Here is a 24096-nt window from a genome sequence, read left to right on the forward strand (position 1 = left end):
CTCATCTTTTATTATTAAATGATTAAAATAACATTAACATTTTATGGAAAAATAACTAATTTACATATTTATTGTTATTACAAAATAAATTAATATCAATTTCGTTTTAAAATAAATTCATACCACTTTTTATCTTTTTAAGAGCTAAATTAATATTTTTGTTTTTTTCAATAATCAAATTAATAATAAATATATTAAAGTGATAATGTACTGGACAATTAATATACTTAAACATTATGGTTGAAAGATTAAAATTAAGGAAAATATAACTCTTATGTTATAGGAGAAGTATTTAGTTGTAATTTTAAAAGTTATTTTTTTTCTTGTTTTTCATAGGCTATTGGCTTTTGTGGCAGAAAGAGAAATCAATATTACAGCTATATACTACCAATAAAACATAGTATTAATTTGTTAAAGGAGAAGTTTTTTCTCCTACAACACGAGAACTTGGGGATCCTAAAATGAATTACATCCCAATGGGTGAAGGAAATTTCTGTAAGACAAAACTCAAGTATCAATCTTGAATTTGGTCAGAGATATTGCAACACCATTGCTATTATTCAGTTTCAAACAAACTCACAACGAGTTCTTTTTTTTTTGCTACAAAGCCATTAAGCGAGTTTGCAAAGTAATGCATAGTAATTTAATAAAATAATTAGGCATTTTAGATAGTCACACTGCGCAGAACAACAGTTTCAATAGTAAGTCCGGGTCCAAAGCCAAAGAGCACGCCCCATTCAAGCCCTTCACCTGTAGTTTTAAGTCCATCTTTAACGGATTTCCTCCTCATTTCATCCAAAATGAACAGAACGCATGCACTTGACATGTTACCATATTCACTAAGCACCTCTCTTGTGGCTCTCATCTTTTCAGGTTTCAGGCCCAACTTTTGCTCAACCTGATCTAAAATTGCAGGTCCACCTGGATGTGTAATCCAAAAGATGGAGTTATAATCAGAGATGTTCAATGGCTGGAAGGCCTCAACCAAAGCCTTATCAATGTTCTTTGAGACAATCCCAGGAACATCTTTAAGGAGATGAAATGTTAGCCCAACTTCACGAAGGTGACCATCAATGGCTCCCTCACTGTCTGGAGCAATTGTTTGTGCAGTCCAAACTAACTCAAACAAAGGTTTCTCAATTTCAGGAATTGGGTCAGAACCAACAATGATAGCAGCTGCTCCATCCCCAAACAAAGCTTGACCAACGAGGCTGTCAAGGTGAGTGTCACTTGGACCACGGAATGTGACAGCAGTAACCTCAGAGCATACAACAAGGACACGAGCACCTTTGTTGTTCTCAGCCAAGTCTTTGGCCAAACGAAGCACCGTGCCACCAGCAAAGCATCCTTGTTGGTACATCATGTATCTCTTCACATATGGGCGAAGTCCTAGAAGTTTAGTGAGTTGGTAATCAGCACCTGGCATGTCTACACCACTTGTTGTGCAGACCACTAAGTGGGTAATCTTGGACTTTGGCTGACCCCATTCTTTTATGGCCTTGGTTGCAGCCTCTTTTCCTAGTCTTGGTACCTCTACCACCACCATGTCTTGCCTTGCATCCAAAGAAGGTGCCATATAAGCACAAACGTTTGGGTTCTCCTTTAAGATCTCTTCTGTTAAGTACATGTATCTCCTCTTGATCATAGACTTGTCACCTGAAATTAGTAATAAAGTTTGAAAGAAATGACATTAATATAGTAATTTTAAGACAACATCAAAATCGATCAATTACAAATCAAGAACAACATGCGTCATTATTTAAGAAGGCAAAATTACGAGATTAATAAGCTTATTAAATTGTAATTAAATTGTAGTCTAATTTTATATAAAATCAGAGCCAATTCAATCTATGCTAATTTATGCAGATTCTTCTCCAGGATTTCTTGTAAATATTGATTTCATAACCCAAAAGAAAAACATTAGCTAGTCCATTTCATATAAAAAAAGGAAGAGAAAAAAAAAACATTAGAGAATTAAATTAACAGAGAAAAATAAAATGGAAAGATAAAAAGATTGCTTACACATGCGCTGGAATTTCTCTTTGAGCTCGGTCTTGTGCTCGCTGTTAGTGATTCTGAAGTAGAAATCGGGATAGGTGCTCTGTTCAACACAGTTTGGTGGATTTGCAGTGCCAATGGCAAGGATGTTAGCTGGACCTTCTGCCCTTTGAGCCTTTCGGATCTCAGCTACGCTCACCATCTTTTCTTCTTCTCTCAAATTAAGCTTCTAATTAGCAAATATATGAACTGAAATAGTACTTTACTTTACTAATAGAAGAGGACTTGCAGACTTGTTAGGGAAAGAGAGGATTTTATATGTCTGTAAGGGTGGCTGGGGGAGTGGATTGGAGGGTAGCTAAACATCACGTGCTTGGCTAATATGCCTCGAAACATTTCAATGTATAAAATATATATTCAACAACAACAACCATGTATTATGACCAAAAAGTTTGGTGGCTGATCCGCGCATGACATTGAAGACCTTCTCTACCCTCTTATTTGTTTAATTTTCCAAGCAATAATTGACCAGATTTTATGCACTTATTTGGAGAATTCTTAGGTAAGCATGCGTCGCAACCTGGGTACTCAATACCCCCTACCGGTAACCAAACTAGTGGATTTTAAATGGATTCTATGGTAATAGTTTCGGGCTCGTTTAAATGGATTTCAAAGGTTATTTTGATTTATAATGACCGTCTCATAATTTTTGTATATTTTGTTTTAATTATTTTTAAGTGTTGTTTGATATCCATTTTGTATTTCTAAAATTTGTTTATATTTTTTCGAAAATTAGAATTCACATTACTTATCCCAAGTGCATAGAATGGACGCTCAAGCGGGCAGGGAAAATAGCTAAATTGAGCAATCCAGGACGCTCAAGCGCACATATGCACGCTCAAGCGCCCAAGAAGAGAAGAGTTCACCATCGAGGAGCACGCTCGAGCGCCCAGATGGACGCTCGAGCGCGTGAAAGCAGGCAGAAACATCAAATTGAGGCACAACAGCACGCTCAAGCGGCCCACAGCGCGCTTGAACGCCAAAACACGCACCAGACAGCCAAGATTTAATAAGATTTAATGAGATTTGCCTATGGATACCGGATCGTGATTTCTGGAATAAAGCGGGAACAAATCAGTCTTGATTTATCAACTGATAGAGATACCTGGCAAGATTTGGAGAGGGATCATAACAAAGATTCGAAGCTCAATCCGTCATCCAATCTACAAGATCTTAAAGACATAAAAGGGAAGCAATTAAAGATTTGATTGCAAATTTGATAGAGATTCATGAGAAGATTGGATGGAGGATTAAGAGATATGACTTCAAAGGTTATAAATAGGGAGCCGAGGGTCACTCAAAGGGAGACTTTTGACACTAGAACCAATCCAGAGAATTACATAGAGACCTGAAGGAGGAATCCTGTTGCGGAGCGCTGGAACACTAAGGAACCAAGTCAACATCACACCAATGGAGGCTTGGGGTTCTCTCTTTTTTACTATTGTTTTTGAATTCAGTATGCTAGGCTAGACTTTTCTGTAGTTAGGGGTAGATGGAACCCAATTGAATCTTTATGTTTATGAATTAAATTGTCTCCGAATTCTTTTCTTTTTATAATTGAATAAATTTATCTGTCTTTAATGCTTTCTATGAGCTTGCTCCTTATAGAATGATTTTGGGGAATTGTATGACAATAGGGATGTTGGTGCATGAACCCCGACTTGATAAATTTATCACAATCCTTGTGATCTAGGGATAGACATAGGGTAATTGTGCAATCTTGAAATTCTTGATCTTAATACATGTTTTCTTGGGGAATAACCGGGGAACTAGGGTTCTTTTGAGATCACATAGATTTAGGGTAACAAGGAATTGAACCCTAATTAACTTAAAAAGAATTGATTGGCAATATATTAAGAATGGATTTTTGACAGTTTAATTCATAACATATTAAGGAGATTGGGGGAAGTCGAAATCCTAACTACGCTTGTTTTAATTCTTTAAATCAATCATAATCTTTTCAATTGTTATTTTTAATTCTGAATTTTTAATTGCTTGTTATTGCTTGTTTTTAATTTTAATTTTTCAATTACAATTCTCTCAAATCCAATTCTTGATTGTCCAACTAAAACGCGATTAGCGAACTAGTGCTTGGAAATCCGATCCTCGTGGGAACGATCTCGTACTCCGGTACACTTTATTATTTTACGACCGGTGCACTTGCCGAGTCGCAACACATTACTCTTCAATCTCTCACTAATTTCTTGTTCTGATTTCTCCATCTCTAGCAAGTCTTTTGTCTGCACATGTAAACATTTTGCAATTTCTTTACCTGCTATTTTTAGCAAATGAGCCCTTATTCTAGTATACAAATTTGTAATATCCTTTTCAAAAAAATTGCATTTCCAAGATATATTCCCTCTTGCTTCCTTTGTGGTGCCTACTTTTGTAACGTATTTCCATAATGGCTTCCTTAAAAATTCATCATCTCCACTACTTGCAATTCTTGAATCCATTCTAAAAAAATAAAATAAAACACTATGAACAAAATAATTACTTATGCAAATATAGAACAATTAAATTAAAACAGTAGCATAAGCATTCCATTAACAAACCAATTGAACAAACTATTAAAATAAGACAAATAAAATAATAAAATAAAATAAAGACAAACCGAAATTGTTCTCTCTTCCTAAAAAAATTGACCGTGTTTGTTTTTACATCAAATAAAGAAACATTTTGCATTGTTACCTTTCTACATCAATTTTAGATCCTAAAAAACATGTGTTCCTATACTACAAAAAAATGGAAATATGCAAAACCAGTTATTGACCGTGTTATGGAAGTATGCAAAAATATGGAAATATGCAAAACCAGTTATGGAAATATGCAAAAATATGGAAATATGCAATAAATAAATAAATGGCAAAACAGTAAATGGTTTTTTTTTAAAAAATTAACCAGTAAATCGAAAGAGCGAACCAGTTATTAGTTATTAGTTTATTGAAAAAAATAGTAAATGGCAAAAGAGCGAACCAGTAAATGGCAAAACAGTGAAACACCGTCGCTAAAGAATAGTAAATCAAACCAGTTATTAGTTTATAACAAAAAAAAAAATCAAATCTGTAAATCGAAAAGACCACAGCGAGAGAGGCAGATGACAGAGACCAGCCGCCGAGACCACAGCGAGAGAGGCGATAACGAAGGAGAGGAGAAAGAGGCAGACGCGAGGCGGATAGATGGCAGAGAGAGAGAGAAATGATCTGCTAGGTTAGGTTTATGTTTTTATTAAATGTTATTTCTTTTTTAAAAATATTTAATTTTATTAATATATGGGAAAATGTTTGTCATTTTAAATGACATAACACTCTATCCTTTTAAGAGAGAGACAGACACATAAATTTTTTTTATTTAAATTTTAAATTAAAAAAAACCACTCACTTTCTCTCTCCCATGATTTCCATTTTTCTGTGTCTATCTCTCTCCTAAAATGACATAACTTATGTCATTTAAAATGACAAACACCAAACCCTTAATATATTTTAGTTTTTTTAAAATATAATTTTTTTAAAAAAATACTATGTTTTTTACAAAAATGCCATTTGACTGTGTCGGACACGGTCAAATTCGCGTGTCGAAATGGTCAACCTGTCGGTAAAGTTGATCGCGTGTCGGAGCGTGTGGGCGTGTCGGACACGACACTCTTTTTTTTTTTCAAGTGTCCGTTCTTCCTTGATTTCCATATTGTTCTTTGCTGATTTTTAATGTTTAAGGCTATTGTGTTATGGCCAAATATTTGTGGTTTTTAGAGGAGTGGTTTGTTGAAAAATAGATACTCCTAACTAGGCTTTGAACACATGGGGTTAAGTGAGAAATCACTCACCTAAATAGACCAGGTGGGATGTTGGGTGTGGGGGAGATATTCTTTTCTGGCAAGACAGATGGACACACCTAAATAAACCACTCCTAGATTCTGTTTCTGATAGCCATCTCCCTATTGATGTGTAAGTTAAAGTTGCTGACATGGTGGATCATCTAACTAGGGGCTGAAGATTCTAGGACCTTGACAAAAACCTTCCCACGAAGGTGATGCAGTCCATTTGTGCTATCCTCCTTCCTTCGAGGGAGAGGGGGAAAAACAGTTTGACCTGGAAAGGCCATGTGCCACAAAAAAATATGGTCAAATTAGTTTACAATAATTTGATGGATTTTGACAATCTCAATCTGGATCCAACCGAGAACAAGATTTGGAATTGGAAAGGCCCTCAAAGGTTGCATTATTTTCCTTGGACGGTGTATCATGGTCGCTTACTCATCAAAAATCACATAGCCAAGTGGGGAGGATCCCCCTACTGCCATGTCTGTACCATCAAGAGGAAAACATCTCTTATGTTCTCCGTGGCTGTAGTAAGGTTGTCCCTCTCTGGTCTGCTTGGTTCTCAGGTAATATACCCTCAGATTTCTTCTCCCTATATATTGGGGATTGGGTGAAGAAAAATTTGAGCAATGGTTGGCCTCATAACCAACTCCTCAACTGGAAGGATATTTTTGTGACTTCTAGTGTAAAGTATAAAACTTTTAAGGCTTTAATGTTTATAAATTGAATGTAAATAAGTTATTTATATTCGCTCTTAAAACGACGTCGTTTTGGGTTGAAAAATTAAAAAATTATAATGAAAAAGACTATTATAACGCTGAAATAAATTATAATTATAAAAATACCATGAGTTCCGCCTCAAAACGACGTCGTTTTGGGCTCATTGTAGATAAATTATCTACATTGACCGTAGAAAAAGCAAACCCAACTTTTAATACTGAATTTGTTTTTGTATTTCCAAATCCTTTATGCACGCGCGTAACATAAAAAAAACGAACCTTAATTATGCCAAAATATCAGTTAGAGTAAAATTATTATTCTTTCAATTATGAAAAATTAGATCAAAATTAACCTTGATTATATAAGTTGCGAGATTAAATAATTAAGTTAATCTCATCTTTTATTATTAAATGATTAAAATAATATTAACATTTTATGGAAAAATATCTAATTTACATATTTATTGTTATTAAAAATAAATTAATATCAATTTCGTTTTAAAATAAATTCATACCAGTTTTTATCTTTTTAAGAGCTAAATTAATATTATGTATTTTTCAATAATCAAATTAATAATAAATATATTAAAGTGATAATGTACTCGACAATTAATATACTTAAACATTATGGTTGATAGATTAAAATTAAGAGAAATATAACTCTTATGTTATAGGAGAAGTTTTATTCTCCTGCAATGAATAAATATTATGTACTACGAATAGTATTTAGTTGTAATTTTAAAAGTTATTTTTTTTTCTCCTTTCTCATAGACTGTTGATTGATGTGACAGAGAGAGAAATCAATATTATAGCTATATATTACCAGTGATATATAATATTAATTTGTTAAAAGGAGAAGCTTCTTCTCCTTCAACATTTGGGGATCCTAAAATCAATTACATCCCAATGGGTGAAGGAAATTTCTGCAAGACAAAACTCAAGTATCAATCCTGAGTTTGGTCAGAGATATTGCAACACCATTGCTATTATTCAGTTTCAAACAAACTCACAACGAGTTCTTTTTTGTTGTTGCTACAAAGCCATTAAGCGAGTTTGCAAAGTAATGCACACAGTAATTTAATAAAATAATTAGGCATTTTAGATAGCCACACTGCGCAGAACAACAGTTTCAATAGTAAGTCCAGGTCCAAAGCCAAAGAGCACGCCCCACTCAAGCCCTTCACCTGTAGTTTTAAGTCCATCTTTAACGGATTTCTTCCTCATCTCATCCAAAATGAAGAGAACGCATGCACTTGACATGTTACCATATTCACTAAGCACCTCTCTTGTGGCCCTCATCTTTTCAGGTTTCAGGCCCAACTTTTGCTCAACTTGGTCTAAAATTGCAGGTCCACCTGGATGTGCAATCCAAAAGATGGAGTTATAATCAGAGATGTTCAATGGCTGGAAAGCCTCAACCAAAGCCTTATCAATGTTCTTTGAGACAATCCCAGGAACATCTTTAAGGAGATGAAATGTTAGCCCAACTTCACGAAGGTGACCATCAATGGCTCCCTCACTGTCTGGAGCAATTGTTTGTGCAGTCCAAACTAACTCAAACAAAGGTTTCTCAATTTCAGGAATTGGGTCAGAACCAACAATGATAGCAGCTGCTCCATCCCCAAACAAAGCTTGACCAACGAGACTGTCAAGGTGAGTGTCACTTGGACCACGGAATGTGACAGCAGTAACCTCAGAGCAAACAACAAGGACACGAGCACCTTTGTTGTTCTCAGCCAAGTCTTTGGCCAAACGAAGCACAGTGCCACCAGCAAAGCATCCTTGTTGATACATCATGTATCTCTTCACATATGGGCGAAGTCCTAGAAGTTTAGTGAGTTGGTAATCAGCACCTGGCATGTCTACACCACTTGTTGTGCAAACCACTAAGTGGGTAATCTTGGACTTTGGCTGACCCCATTCTTTTATGGCCTTGGTTGCAGCCTCTTTTCCAAGTCTTGGTACCTCTACCACCACCATGTCTTGCCTTGCATCCAAAGAAGGTGCCATGTAAGCGCAAACATTGGGGTTCTCTTTTAATATCTCTTCTGTCAAGTACATATATCTCCTCTTGATCATAGACTTGTCACCTGAAATTAGTTATGGAGTTAGAAAGGAAATGACATTGATACCGTATATTTAGGATCACCAAAATCGATCAATAGGAATAACTAGTGAGATTAATATGCTTATTAAAATTGTTGTCAAAATTTATATAAAATCATAACCAATTCAATCTATGCTAATTTATGTAGATTCTTCTCCAAGATTTCTTGTAAATATTGATTTCATAACCCAAAAGAAAACATTAGCTAGTCCATTTCAGATAAAAAAAGGAAGAGAAAAAAAAAACACCGGAGAATTAAATTAACAGAGAAAAATAAAAGATTGCTTACACATGCGCTGGAATTTCTCTTTGAGCTCAGTTTTGTGCTCACTGTTAGTGATTCTGAAGTAGAAATCGGGATAGGTGCTCTGTTCAACACAGTTTGGTGGATTTGCGGTGCCAATGGCAAGGATGTTAGCTGGACCTTCTGCCCTTTGAGCCTTTCGGATCTCAGCTACGCTCACCATCTTTGCTTCTTCTCTCAAAATTAAGCTTTTAATTAGCAAATGTATTTGGATAGCAAAGTACTTCAAATTGAACTGAAAGAGTACTTTACTAGTAGAAGATATGACTTGCAAACTTGTTATGAGAAGAGAGGATTTTATATGTATGTAAGGGTGGCTGAGGGAGGAGATTGGAGGGTAGCTGAACGTTTCACGTGCTTGACTGATATGCCTCAAAACATTTTCTATGTTCAACAACCAGGTACTATGACCTAAGGAGTTTGGTGGGTAATCCCCGCATGACTTCGAAGACCCTCTCTACCCTATTATTTGTTTATTTGCCGAACAATAATTCACTATATTTTTATGCAGTTTTTGGGGCTAGCAACCTAGGTAGTGAATACCCTCCCACCAGTAACCACACATGTGGTTCACGTGTGTGCAAGATGACCGGATTCATGGCAATATGAAGTATGTTAACAAATGCATTTATTTATATATTTGTTGAAAACGAATGTATCTTTAATTGGATATTTAGTTTCAATAGTTTTATCTTACTGTTACATATATGTTTTTATTTTTTTTAATATTATACTTATAATTTGATCATTTTCTTCCACTCTGACTATAATTTCGTATACTGTGTAAACAGTATACTTAAGTTAATAATTTGTACTGACATTAATTCGATGCAGGGTTGAACTTAATCTGTATAATATAACCTAATTTTTGAACAACTCATTATTTATTTATTCTTTTTTTTTTGGGTAAGATAAGATAAAAAAAGAATAAATAAATAATGAGTTATTCAAAAATTAGGTTATTCTTAAATACTTCAATATTGAAAATTTAATTTTTTTATCTGAATTAATTTTGAAATATTTTTAATCCAATGTTCATATGGTTCATTTTATTCATTGTCCATTATGTGAGACTGAAGTTTAAAAAAGTTAAAAATTGAGAAGAAAAAAATAGAAAATATATTATGTAACCAAATGGTATTTTTGACATATTTTAGTTAATAAATCACAATTTAGGGATGGATTTGGACCTTAGAGTAAATCATATGGAAGGCATTTGAACAATACCCTAAAAATAATGTGCGTTTGAATAATTTTTTTTTATATTTAAAATTAATTTCCAATTAAAACATTTTTAAAAAAATACATTTTGAAAAAATACATTTTTCTCTCAAAATAATCAAATTTAAACCATTTAAGCAATTTTAAATGCATTTAAGTATATTTAAATGAAAAAATAAAAAATAAGTAATAAAAAATTTAAATAAATATGTTTTTAACGAGTTAAGTTTCATCAAAGAAGTTTAGGACTTAAATGTCATTTCATGCCACCTACCTCTTGTGCTGGTAAGAGAGAACCTCATAAAAAATATATATAGCGTCCAAAGTGAAATGCAGAAATCTGCAATTAGAGTCGTGCACCAACACCATGCTTTTGTATTTATATATTAACGACTTGTAGTTGCGAGTGTCGCGAGTTACGACCGAGTTCTAACCAAATAAAAAATGTCATCATGGAATATTTTAAATTTTCAATGGGAGTAGTTGAATTGAATGGTCAAGAGATTGGAGCCACCTACCAAAATACCAAAGCAGCTTGTTTACTCAATATAGAGTACTGAGTAAGTTTAATTCTTTACATTAAAATATGGGGGAAATATTTGTTTTTAAATGATATATTTTTGTGTTATCTTAAATCTTAATCGTTGATTTCTGTCGATCAACTATTATAATTTATTGTGAATCACTAATTAATTAATAAATTTAACTCAATAAATTTTTTTTTTTGGTGAAATAACTCAATAAATTTAACTTAATAAAGACATGAATATTTTTCCCTTAAAATATATATTTTCAATTACGCGATCTTTTAAGTCCTAATAATGTGTTGGTGAAGTTGCCGCCCTGGCCGGACGCTCTGGGAGTTAAAATCAATTATTTATGATTGAGATTTTATTATGCTTTGATTTAACAAAGATATAATAAGGCAACCCTCCTAATTTATCCCGTAAGATTAGAACAGGTCAAATCAGCCTTATTAATAGAAGTTATGATAAGCCAAAAGAAAAAGAGAGAGAATAAAACAGATATAAGTCTATACCTACCCATTTTTCTACTCTAACGACGGCTATGCCACAAATAAAAAAAGGGAAAAAAGTTTCTGATGTTACTTTAGATAACTTTGTCTAATGTTCATCGAAACGACGTCGTTTTGGGGTTGAAAAATTAAAAAATTAGAATTATAAAGACTATTATAACCCTGAAAAAAATTAAAATTATAAAAACACCATGATTTCTGTCCCAAAACGACGTCATTTCGATGAACATTAAATAAAGTTATCTAAAATAACTTTAGAAAAAACAAACCCATAAAAAAAACAACCGGACTTGCATGCTGCATAAGATAATAGGGTGCTAACAAGTCAAGAGTAATTTAAAATGTGAGTAACTTTAATTAATTAATTTATTTATTTTTGAGTAAATTGAAGGGCTAACAAACCAGACAGAAGACAACTAAGAAAATACAAAAACACGATGAGTGGTAGGAAAAGATACAAAATCAGCATTAAGCAATAAATTAATTAAACTCTTGAGGTATAGAAGTATAGTCATAGGAAAGATCATGATTAAGAGGGAAATTTGCTGGTCATTCTGCACAGAAATGCCAGCATGCCTATAACAACCTAACTACATGTGGTACCGACATGTATTTTAAAAAACAATTTAAGTGTCGGACGTTAACATGCATCCGACACAAAGTCAATATTTTGGGACATATGATCAATATTTTGATACGTTTTAATATGAATTTTTGACACACAGTCAACACTGCGATATGCATTTGACAATTTTTTTTTTAAGTCTAATTTTATTTTATTAATTAAATATGAAAAAATAATTTGTAAATCAATTTTTTTCTGTTACAAAATTTGACATAAAATATTATTTTTGTTTTATATTTATGTTATGAAATTTGAATATTACATTGATTATATGACTTATCATGAGCTGTTATATGTATTAAATATAAATTATATTATATATATTAAAAATATTATTTAATATCAAAATATGTCGTAATATATCAAAATATGATATTTTTAAAATTAACATATCGACATGTCGTGTCTATATTTGTATCGGTGTCAGTACAAGATATCCTATAACCATCAATAGAGTAATATGATTATGATCATTGGCGGACCCACTTGCGGGCAAATGCCCGCAAGTGCGGTCATAAACTTTTTGATTTTAATTTTTTTTTTTTTTTTTTTTTTGTAGATTGTTATTTGTCTCTTGATTCAATATATATATTAGGAGTAAATAATTTTTTAAGTCCCTAACAAAAAACATGATTCTCAATTTAGTCCTTTACAAAAAAAAAATAGTCTCGAGGTCCTTAAAAAATTTAAAGTAGATCAATTTAATTAAAATCGTGGTCCATCACAAATTCAAAAAAGACCTACACTAGTCCCACAGAAAGACCAAAGTGGGTCCATAGGGATCAGGTGACTAATTTTTTTTTTATAATGGACTAAAGTGAGGACCAAATTTTTTTTAGGGACCAAAAAGGATATTTATTCTTATATTAGTTAGCAACGTAACAACGTACGAAGATGATTAAAACAACGCAACAACGCACATTGATTAGAAAGAAAACTTATTCCTCCTCCCTTGTCACGTACTCATTTCCACGTTCTCTTCATCCTTTGTTTCCTTTTTTATTTTTATAAAAAGAGATGATTGATTGTAGGTCTGACATTCTCAAATAAGTTAATATCTAGAGACGAGACCTTCACTGTGATTTTGTTTTACTTCTGTATAGGTAGTGTTAACTTTTTTATTCACCACTATAAAATAGAAGGGATAGGTTATTCTACTTACCATTTTTTTGCCTACCTCTACCTACCACCCTCCAACACCGTTAGATCAGAATCTTAACTAACATTTATCTTTTTCTCTCTTCTTGAGATTTTGATCTAACGGTATTGGAGAGTGGTAGGCAAAGGTAGGCAGAAAAATGTTAGGTAAAATAACATATCCCAAAATAGAATGATGATGTATGGATGTACTGGAGTATATTCTCATATTTGTTTTGAAGGATTGATAAGATTTAGGGGGAAAATAATTGGTCAAACTATTGTCTGCAGCTTGTTATGGAAGCAACTAGATTATGAGCGGGTTCAAGCGTTGATTTAAACTTTTATATAAAAAAAAAAATTCTGGGGCGCTGCCCCCGAACCCCGCACTGATTGTGTGGACATAAATTTTTTTTCCTGGGTCCGCCACTGATTATGATACTTCATGTCATAAGTGGCAACAACTTCACCAGCATCAAAATCATATCCTAGCAATTCCGTCCACATATCTGAAGTCATTAAGTCCCTTCTCACTAGCATGTTAGACTTGTTTAAGTCCCAATCCTGAATTCGGTAAAAGATAACGCAACACCTTCGATATTATCCAGTTTCTATACATCATAGTAGATACTGTACAGTTTACATGGACTTTTATCCTTTCCCTGCACAGTTGGAAACCGGTATATCCTCCGAAATTTACAACAAATTAGCCACACAATGATACAATACAGAACTTCTCACTTTGCCAAATTAATCCAGCCACTAGCATCAACACATACAATTTAACTATAACCGAGCAGTCATCATATTTCGTATATTGAAGACTAAAAGGTCAATAATTTTTTAAAAGCTAATACAATCAAACATTCCAGATTTAATGAAAAAAGCCAAAATTAATCACTTTTAAGGGCACTATGCATTTACAAGATTAGTATCACGAAGAACAGATGTCACATTAGAGCAATGCTGTGATTTCTGTATTTCCCTCTTCCTATATCTATCTACATTTGGCAGTCAGCTGGTATAAAACAGAAATATGCAGCCAACTTTATGCTTTTCCGTCTTGACCAGATACAGATGACGAGGAAAGTATAAGCTTGCCTCTGCTATCTGATGATGATGTACCGTCATCCATACTTTTTTCAGTCTTCGTCCTCTGCAGAATCTGGAGCTGATTTTGCAGAATCTGTGAGGGGAAAAAATATCTACCGTGAGTTACTATGATTAATTTCACCTTCATTCAAAACTATGCAATTCGATCTTTATCCAACAATTTGATTACACAGTGAAAGAGACCATGCCCCGAAAACATTGATGCAGTGCAAACCAGATAAGACTTTAATGCTAAGGACACGATGTTTGTAGTGCCACAAAGCTGCCCTTGGCTTCAACGTGTCAAGTGTAAGGGAGTCGATCAATCCCTTTACTTCAATTACTATAAACATGGACATCAATTTCCAAACCCTTGTCACAATCGTAGAATGAAATAATGTAGATACTCGTGTACATGCCATCCACAGTTGAGCATGATATTTTAGAATGTCGTAATCAAATAAAAAAAAACATTTGTACGAATTTGTTTGCTATGGATAAGTGCTTGTAGAAGCCTAATTGTGAAAAGTATTTATTTGCTTTGATTAAGTGCTCATAGAAGCCTAATTGTGAAAACTAGTAATAATAATATCCGTGTATGTCCCTAACTGGAGTTGCAGAATTAAGAACACAGTCAGTGAGAAGGGAATATTAATTTGATAGACACCATAAGCACATGACCCTTTATATTCAGGTAAAACCAAGATGACACATGCCACTCACTGTGTGGAGGTAAAGAAAAAAGAAAGTGCAATTTTACCTCAATCTGGTATTGAAGAAATTTTCTTTGAGCTTCCAGCGGAGATCTTAGGATGTTTGGATCATTTCCAAACTCCTCTCCATAATTCACCGGGGCTGCATGTGGTTGGGAAGGTAGAAAATGGAAGTGTCCCATTGGAGGAAAGGATACATTTGACGGTCCACCAGGGATAAGAAACTGATTTTGTGCCTGTTCACGTGAAGCTTGTTCTCCATTAAGCTCAGAATTAGTAGTTTCAGCCATAGGTATTTGAACCGGGGGATAAAAAGTGTACCCGGGAGAACTGTGAGTTGGAGAACACGCCTTGTTTAGTACAAACGTAATAGACTAATTCAGTATATCAGTTTTTTGAGTAACACTTACGACCACTACATTGATCCTTTGCCTTATTAACCAGTCATCTAACCAAACAGGTGAACTAAGAGGGAGAATAATGAGTGAAATGTAATGTAGCAAAGTTCACAACACAGTATGATTATTAAATCTGATAAGACAGGTTGGTGATACAACTGTTGCAATGTATTCGCCAGATTTAGTCAATAATTGTACAGAAAGATACTTTTATACCAAAGCAGCAATTCATAATTTTAAGATTCTATATTTTCCAAAATCAGATCAACTTTATTGTATTGGATTCAAGAACAAATCCAGCAATCAAGCTTAATTTTTGTTTTTTGGCTTGAAAAACAAAGATATTTTTTATAGTCAAGAAATACAAGGGAAGGCACCTCCCCAAGCAGGTGCCAAGCAATAGAAAATGTCTCAATGAAGTTTGCTCAACGTTCATACTATTTTAAGAGTTCTAAAATTATGTTTATATTTTATAATAAAATTCAGCAAATTTAGCGTTTATGCACCTTTTCTTGTTTTAGAAGATGAATGTATAGTATCAATACCAGCAAGATTGCAAAGCATAAACTGATTTCTTAAGCAGTTGTAGAAAAAGAGGGATATTGTTCAAGCAGAAATACCATACCATACTAAAGAAGTTGCAGAGGGGTAAACATAAGACTTCTCATAAATTGAAGCTGCAGCTGCAGCCGCTTGGAGTCTGGCTTGATGCCGACTCAAACTATCAGTTGCCACCCCACTGCCATCCTCAGTCTGAGCTGTGCTTCCAATTCCTGCTCCAGGTTAAAATAATCACTATTAAATAATAAACTGACTTAACATATATGCAAAGCCACAATATTTAAAATGACAAGGTAAGCATTAAGCAATATGTTTATTTAATATTACAGGTACTACGTTCAAAATATCTTAAACAGTATTTAGACTCCGGCAGGCAACATAATCCCCCAAAATTAAAAGAAAACAAGGTTTTAAAGGTAAACTAATATATGTAAAAAAATACAAATAGTATCTTTGGGAGCTCTTCGCATGAAATATACAAGAAAATGAATGAGAAAATTTTCACAATACAGATTATGCATTAAAAATGAAGATGATTTAAAAAATGAATATGTGGCGAAAGATGCAGATTGCAATAGCATTTATTTGTCAGGAATTCAGGATCATATTTCCAACTCTATTTTTCCATTTTTTATTCCAAAAAAACTGTATTGTATGCATAGCTGGAAAAAATATCAGTTCAATTCTGACACCTTGACTTTACTATCATGTTTTATGAACACTATTTACCTACAGTGAGTGATTATCATATGATTACCCTGTCTATGACCATCTGACTGTGATCCTTGCTGCCCTCCAGCAGCAGTTGTCCCATTTTCTGGTTGTACAACCAAGGCTCTGCAGGTAGGGCAAGTATGCTGCCGCTCCAGCCATGATCGGAGGCAATGAACATGAAAAAGATGTCCACATAAAAGTTTCTTGGCTGTAGTCATCTCTTCACGACAGATAATGCAGGTTGCATCACTTCTGCATAGCCATTTAAAAATATATATATATTTGGTATGCAAAAATATCAAATTAATAAGCAGAGATGCTATACCAAGTTTAGAACTCACGCATTAAGCTCTTCAGGGGTTGCATCTGGAAATCGACCATTCATATTTGAAGTGATCTTACGATATCGTATGTAATCCGCAACACGAACTTTGAAGTTCCTAAATGTCTCATACAGCTCCCGTATTAGGTGCAAGGGAATACCATAGTTTCTAAAAGATAAACTTAAAGTTAGCAGGTAAAACAGATAACCAGTGTAGGTTAAAATAAACCAAACTAAGACAAGCATGAAAAACAAATAAACCAAATATATACATGTTAATATAACCGAAACTAAAAGTATCATAGTCAAATATTACAGTAACTCTGATTCGAAGTGCAGTCCAACAGCTAAATGAGACAAACACAAAAACAGAGACTATGACTACTGTAGTAAATAATATGAAGGCTACCATACATAGATACAAGAAGAGTTGACTGATTACTTACACGAAAATTACAAGAAAGAAGCACAGATACATAGACAAGTGAAGCAAGTCCCTAATAAGTTCAAGGTAAAATGTGAAGACCGGTTTCCTTTCCCATTGTCCTTCCATAAGCATGTCACTGACATAGAAAATATATTTTATGAAAATTGAAACCGTGGTTGTCGCCAGTATCATGTACCTGAGATAGAAACAGACAATTTGTCAAATAAAACACCCTAATATATATTATTTCAAAACCACAACCCTACAAAAATATAATGCCTCAAACAGAAGGTATATGAGAAATTACAAAAAGTATAAATATATTCCCTGTTAGCATGCTTAGTACAAGTCCTAGTTAGCATAACTCATATAGGTATCCTATAATTTTATTATTTGGTATAAAATAAAAACATAACGACATAAGTTATTTTACGAATAAGTATAATAATATGATTTATTGAGTATCACATATAAGATCCTCATTATTTGATTTATTGAGTATCACATGTAAGATCCTCATTATTTGATTTATTGAGTATGACATGTAAGATCCTCATAATTTGATAAGATTAATATTAAGAAAGCAAACAATGCAGCCATTGCACCAAAAATCAAGAATTTTATAATTTATCATTTGTAATTGCTGCCATATGGTTTAGTGTATACTCAGATAACTATTTTTTTCCCTACACCAAATGACTCTGATGATATCATTGTAGAATAAATTTTCCTTTCTCGTACTTTCTTCTTAACTATGTCAGGATATTCCAAAAAAATGAAGAGCTCGATTACAGAACAGGAAATTATAATTTCTGATCACCAATTCATTAGTTATCATTGTCCAAAAAGAAAATTCAGGAATTCAACCATAATGTGAAATTTCATCTATCAACATGGTCTAGTTGGATTTATGCAAAATTGAATCAAAGTTGAAACAAAGTGAAAAATGAGAAAAATGAAAAGGGTATTATCAATCTCATCCAACAGTAATTCTGCCCCAGTACTATTCGTAGTGTTCAATTTACATTATTTAAGTGTTGCAACTCATTTGAGAGGAGGAAAAGGAAGAAGGCTTACTCGAAAGAAAAGAATAGTGAAACTGAAGCCTGCCACGTTTCTATCAAATGCTTCGTAGAACTGTATAAGAAAAGGCTATCGAGAAGAAGAAGGAAACCCATAAAAGATACAATTCGAATATGGGACAACATGGGGACTGAAGGAGTGGTCTCGATGTACTCGACTCTCTTTTGAGCCAACCAATGCAAAGCCTTGATTAACAATAGTGCTGTGACCATCGCAAGGAAAGTAACAGAGAAGTCCTGTCTAAAAATAGTAATTGCAAAGAGGATTTCCGTAACCTCCCTCCATGATTGCTCATTAAGCCTCTCGACCTCAGCCTCTCGGAGGGAGCCCAGGAATACCTTTTTTGTTAATTGCCACAGAATACACATAATGACCAAACCCATGTTGAGAAGAAGCACCAAACTGATCTTGGAAGTTGACAGATACACCATGGCCGGATAAAACTGGCCTCTACTGTTAAATGCATGATATGCAATAGCCAGGGTTGCAATCAAACTAAGACCCGCATATGTCTTCAGCCTCATCATTTTTCCTCTACACAAAGTCAAAATAATCATTTAATCAGCATCTGAAAACCGTACTCAATTACACCTGTTATCATCAATCTGTCCTACATATGCATTTGAGTGTTCCATACAGAAGCATCAATCAAACGAAATAAACATAAATGACCTCACATTCTTTCCCCCCTTAAAAATGGTAGCTAAGCAACCAAAAAAATCGAGAAAATGAAAAATAAATCGATTAAGAAAGGTGCCAAAGGAACAATATAGGTTATTGAGCTAGTCATTCATTATTTGACTTTAGAAAAATACCGAGAAAAATGTAAACCAATACAATGAACAATTTGCAATCTGCATATTCAAATTATAGAAAAGAAAAAGAAGAAAGAAACTAAATCATTATTATCCCAAAGTAGAACAGAAAGCACGGTTTCTTTAGATGAATCCACCGAACAGGATAAGCCCTATCTTGGAATCAGATCAACATGATGATATTACAGAAATTTGAGAAGAAAAAAAATGAAACATGAAAAAAGAATGAAAAAGAATTGTTTGAAGAAATTATATACCAGTTGGAATTGAATGCTCAGAGTTCGTATGTTGAAGTTGGAACGGAAAATACAAATGTCGGTGACCACCAACTTCGTCACCTCCTCTTCTACCTCTCGCTCTCGCCGTGCATTTCCAATTTTAGTCTTAAATTTTAATCAATCAACTTCAAAAATAAAAATAAAATAAAATGATGTAAGAGTACAAAGCAAGATTTCGCCACGTATGCTATTGTGTGGACAGGCCAATTAAAAAGTTAGCACAAGTGTACAATGAAACACTCACCAAAGTGTCACTCTTCACCAACTTTTTTACTTAAATGTCACGCGAACAGTTTTATTTCCCAATTTGCCATGGGACAAGTTCGTTACCCGATGTAGCAAACTCAGTTTGCTGACGTGTTACATTTCTAGTAGATAACAAGTACCAAATTAAAAAAAAAAAAAATTTGAAGGTCGCTACATAGGGTAACGAACTTGGTGTCCACTAGAAACGTGACATGTCAGCATATCGAGTTCGCTACACCGGGTAGCGAACTCGCCCCCGTGACAGATCGAAAAATAAAACTGTTCGCGTAGCATTTAAATAAAAAGTTGATGAACAGTAACATTTTGATCACTGTTCCAGTGTACAACTATATTTTTAATAACTCATTTTTTAAAAGAATTGTGTTTATGTTAGAAATTAGAATATCTAATTATAGGTAATGTTAAATAGAATAAATAAGCATCTTGATAATAATTGAATACTGATTTAATTGATAAAATATTATTTTATTGGTAATAGCAAAAGTTAAAATAAAGAATATTAATTTAATATGATATGAAAACTTATAAGAGCAATAGGTATGTTACAAAATGAGAAAGACATGTGACTGTATAAGCAGGAGGGCACGTATAAAGATTATCCCATTCCCAAAAATAAGAACTCAAATTTGTTATACACAGGATGTGATGTGATGCGATAGAATAAAATTATTTTATTTTTTATTTTTTTTGAAAACATTCCAATCGATTCATCGTTTCGCGACTAATCTGATTCGACGTAAGTTCAAGATTAAGACCAGTGTTTTAAAACTCGAATCGGTCATCGACTCGGTCGATGTACTGAGTCACTCGGTCAATGGTTCAACTGGGTTCAATCGGATTTACTGTTCACATATTAAAAAAATATAAACATATTACTTATATTAAAAATTCACATAAGAAAACTACCAATGAGCTTCAAAAAATAAATTGGTTCTCAATGATAACAAATATTATATACTTCTAAACTTCTAGCTCTAGACCATACCCTAACATTGGAGTAAAATTGCAATGTAAGCTAAATGCACTTTTTTTGCATTGACATAACACACATAAATTAAATCATGATAACAAATAGTAGGCATGAAATATACACTAAGGAGAAAGTTTCTACCAGATGAGATCATCAGAGTTTATCCCCACTTAATTTCTTTAGATCATTATAAGATACAACTAAATTACATAAACGAACTGCACTAATCCAAAATACATTCTTATTTTTACCTTACTTTTTAATTATATTTATCACAAAATATGAACATGATTTAATTCAAGAGTTCATAGCAAAAAAAAAATATTTACAAAAAAAGGTTTTACAAAAAAAAAAAGATGGTCAACCGATCTAACCCGGGTTAATCGGGTCACCGAGTCTCGGCCGAGTCAACCAGTCCAAATCGGGTTGACTGCAGAACCGATCTAAAGGATGGCTCGGACCGGGGAACCCATCGGATCACCGAGACCCGGGTCGACCCGTCAGTTCGAGCCGGTTTTTAAAACACTGATTAAGACTTTAAACGCTTCTCAAAGATGATACTGAGGAGGATCAAATACATACTCATATCCCTACTTGCTTAGCATTCATATACTAACTGAGCTACTACTATCTGATATTATATTATATTTTATATTGGAGAAGCGAACACAATTATAAGGAGATTGGTAAATAATAAGTTAGTTTCATATAGAGCCCGTTTGACAAACACAAAAGCTGTTTTTTTTTTTTATCAAAAAAAAAAATCATTTTCACTACAAACTCTGTTTGGATATCTATTTCAAAAAAGAGTAGAAGCCACACAAAAATTAAAAATATGTTTTTTTGAAGTTAAAAATTTAAATTTCTGAAAAAATCAGAAATCAAAAGGTAAATATTTTTCAAAAAATCTAAATAACTTTAATTTTTATAAAAAACACTTTTATAATAAGTAAGGCATAAAAATCACTTTTTTCATAAGCTCATCCTATAAATTAAGAGAAAGAAAAAGAAAGGCGTTGGATTACATAAATTTCATCATGTTCCAATTTATTCTATAATATTTTAAATAATCAAAATAAAAAACATCTAAAGTTATTCATTTATATTTACCTTCATTTTATTTATTTTGATCACTCCAGACATAATATTAAACAGTTTTCCCTATTTATAAAGAAAAAACATTTTTCCCTTTTTCTAAACAACTATTGTTACTCATTTATATTTAACCTCAATTCATCGCGAATAAAATTTCCGTCCGTGGAGTATACTTATGGTTTATCTAAAAATATATATTTTTCAATACATTTATAGTATTTTACAAGGAGTATTCAAGATAGAATAATGGTCTTTGTTCACAATATCTATTTTTTTTAATTGAGAAATGTTATACTTTCAACCTTTTTTCATTTACAACCTCTTATAATCATATCTTAATCGTTGATTTCTATCAATGTAATAGTTATAATCTATTATTTCGTATTTGTTAATTAATTATTAATTCTCAATAAATTATAACCATCAGATTGACGAAAATCAATGGTTAAGATGTGGTTGTAAGAGGTTATAAACGAAAATAGATTGTAAGTATATGAATTATAATCTAAATTTTAGCTTATTTTTCACCCTATAAATTATAATGTAAATTATGTTATTTTTTAATTGAATAATTAAAAATATTTAATGAATGATATAAATACCCACGTTCGGCTCATTTGATCCGTCCCAAAGATGACTCGGCAGTCGAATATATTTTGACTATTTATTTATTTTATCAAATACATATTTATGTTCCAAATTTTAAATTAAAAATAAATATAAAAAAGTGAAGAAAAATAAAGAGAAATCATTAAGGTTTAGTGTGTGTATATAAACTTGGTGATATAGGATTATATTAAGAGTAAATATCTTTTTTGATCCCTGGCAATATCCACGAAGCCTTATTGGTCCCTAGCAATAAAAAAGGGATATAGTGGTCCCTTAAATTACAAAAAACAGGCCACGTTAATCCTTTTGTTAAATCTCATCCAACGGCCCAATTAACGGTGCACACTTGACACGTTAGTTTGCTGACACGGATTTGAGTGGTCCACCGTGTATATTGAGACGACGACGTTTTGATAATCAGTTGAGTGGATATATTATAAGCAGACGACGTCGTTTGTTGAGTTGAGATTACTCATCAACTACATTGAACCTTATCGTTGTTAGACATACACACTGACTTAGGAGGTTACTTGCGAAGAACCCCAATGTTTACTGGTGAGCTTCGTTGAACCGTGAGCATTGTGACTTGTGAGTTGGGGTGGTTTCTGGCAAGGCAATCGCGCGTGGACTTGGAAGGATTTGGAACGACTGCTTCTTTGGTGGTTCAAGAAAGTACGATTGTGGGTGTTAACTCACATGCACGAAGGTACGTGTTGTTAGAAATTTATCTTTATATGTGGTCCCCCCCCCCCTCACAATTGTTGTGTATTTTATGTTGAATATGGTCCCCCATGTGTGGTCCCTGTTTTATTTTTGGTTAAGGTTTAGAAAAAACAAACCCTTTTTATGTATGTGGTCCCTGTTTCAGTAGTGTTTTGCCATTTTTTAGTGTTTTGTCGACCCTCATGTTGGGTAAATGAATTGCATGCCTATTTTGTAAAGTTGACATGTTTTTGTCTGTGACTGCCATTGTACTGTATGTTTCTCCTCAAGTATTGAGTTATATATGCATATTGATATTGTTGAAAAAAATGATTGCTTGTTAACATTGTGAAATATAATTGCAATAGCCTTTTGGTAGTGTGAAGTAAATGTCATGTGGTCTGTTTGTTTTACAGATGGATAAATATATAGTGATAAGGTATCATCATGGGGGTGTGTTAGTCAGAAATGATGAAGGGGTCCTAACCTATGTAAATGGTAAAGTAGATGATTTACCTGAGATGGATGCTGATTTTGTGAACCTGTGTGACCTTGAAACTCTGTTCAAGGGTTATGGGTATGAGAGTTGTAAGCAGATGTTGTGGCTGAAGCCAAATGAAATGGTATTAGAGGCCTTTCTTTTAATTCCTGGCAGTTGGCTTTATTTTGTAATGCACTACTGTACATCCATGTCTTCAAATATAATGATACTCATATGATGTTCCAACAATGATGTTTCATAGGGTTGATGAATGTCTAACTTTACCTTTTATGATTGCATTTAACATATATAGTTGTGGTTGGTTGAAATGTCCTTCAAGTGATTTCATGATTTAGAAAGCTGAACTTCAGATTGTTGTACATCCATGTCTTCTGGTTTAACAAATTTGATTGCATAGAAATCCTCTGATTTCATGTCCCTGTTTTATTTAGTTAGGGACCAAAAAAGGCCCCGTGGTTTTTGTCAGGAACCAATAAGGGCCTCGTGTATTTTGTCAGGGACCAAAAGGGGCCTCGTGATTTTAA

General features: G+C 33.3%; 3 protein-coding genes across 3 annotated transcripts; all 3 read right to left on the bottom strand.

Annotated features, from left to right (window-relative positions):
• Positions 1-523: 523 nt before the first annotated feature.
• Positions 524-2277, bottom strand: LOC133312262 (chalcone synthase 4-like). Its single transcript, XM_061513441.1, has 2 exons — positions 2023-2277; positions 524-1656 (listed from the first exon to the last, which is right to left on the bottom strand). Exons 1-2 carry the CDS (start codon positions 2198-2200, stop codon positions 665-667), a joined length of 1170 nt encoding a protein of 389 aa, XP_061369425.1. The 5' UTR covers positions 2201-2277; the 3' UTR covers positions 524-664.
• A 5145-nt stretch (positions 2278-7422) lies between these two features.
• LOC133312271 (chalcone synthase 4) lies at positions 7423-9481 on the bottom strand. The gene is made up of 2 exons (XM_061513449.1): positions 8991-9481; positions 7423-8684 (listed from the first exon to the last, which is right to left on the bottom strand). Exons 1-2 carry the CDS (start codon positions 9166-9168, stop codon positions 7693-7695), a joined length of 1170 nt encoding a protein of 389 aa, XP_061369433.1. The 5' UTR covers positions 9169-9481; the 3' UTR covers positions 7423-7692.
• Positions 9482-13879: 4398 nt separating this feature from the next.
• Positions 13880-19526, bottom strand: LOC133312279 (ERAD-associated E3 ubiquitin-protein ligase HRD1B-like). Its single transcript, XM_061513458.1, has 8 exons — positions 19407-19526; positions 18329-18868; positions 17271-17447; positions 16844-16993; positions 16546-16754; positions 15853-16000; positions 14877-15159; positions 13880-14210 (listed from the first exon to the last, which is right to left on the bottom strand). Exons 2-8 carry the CDS (start codon positions 18859-18861, stop codon positions 14073-14075), a joined length of 1638 nt encoding a protein of 545 aa, XP_061369442.1. The 5' UTR covers positions 18862-18868; positions 19407-19526; the 3' UTR covers positions 13880-14072.
• Between the last annotated feature and the right edge of the window lie 4570 nt (positions 19527-24096).

Source organism: Gastrolobium bilobum, unplaced genomic scaffold (genome assembly GCF_033153095.1).
Source record: "Gastrolobium bilobum isolate Gb01-03AN ecotype WA unplaced genomic scaffold, APGP_CSIRO_Gbil_v1 utg37399, whole genome shotgun sequence".
NCBI classification, from domain to species: domain Eukaryota; kingdom Viridiplantae; phylum Streptophyta; class Magnoliopsida; order Fabales; family Fabaceae; genus Gastrolobium; species Gastrolobium bilobum.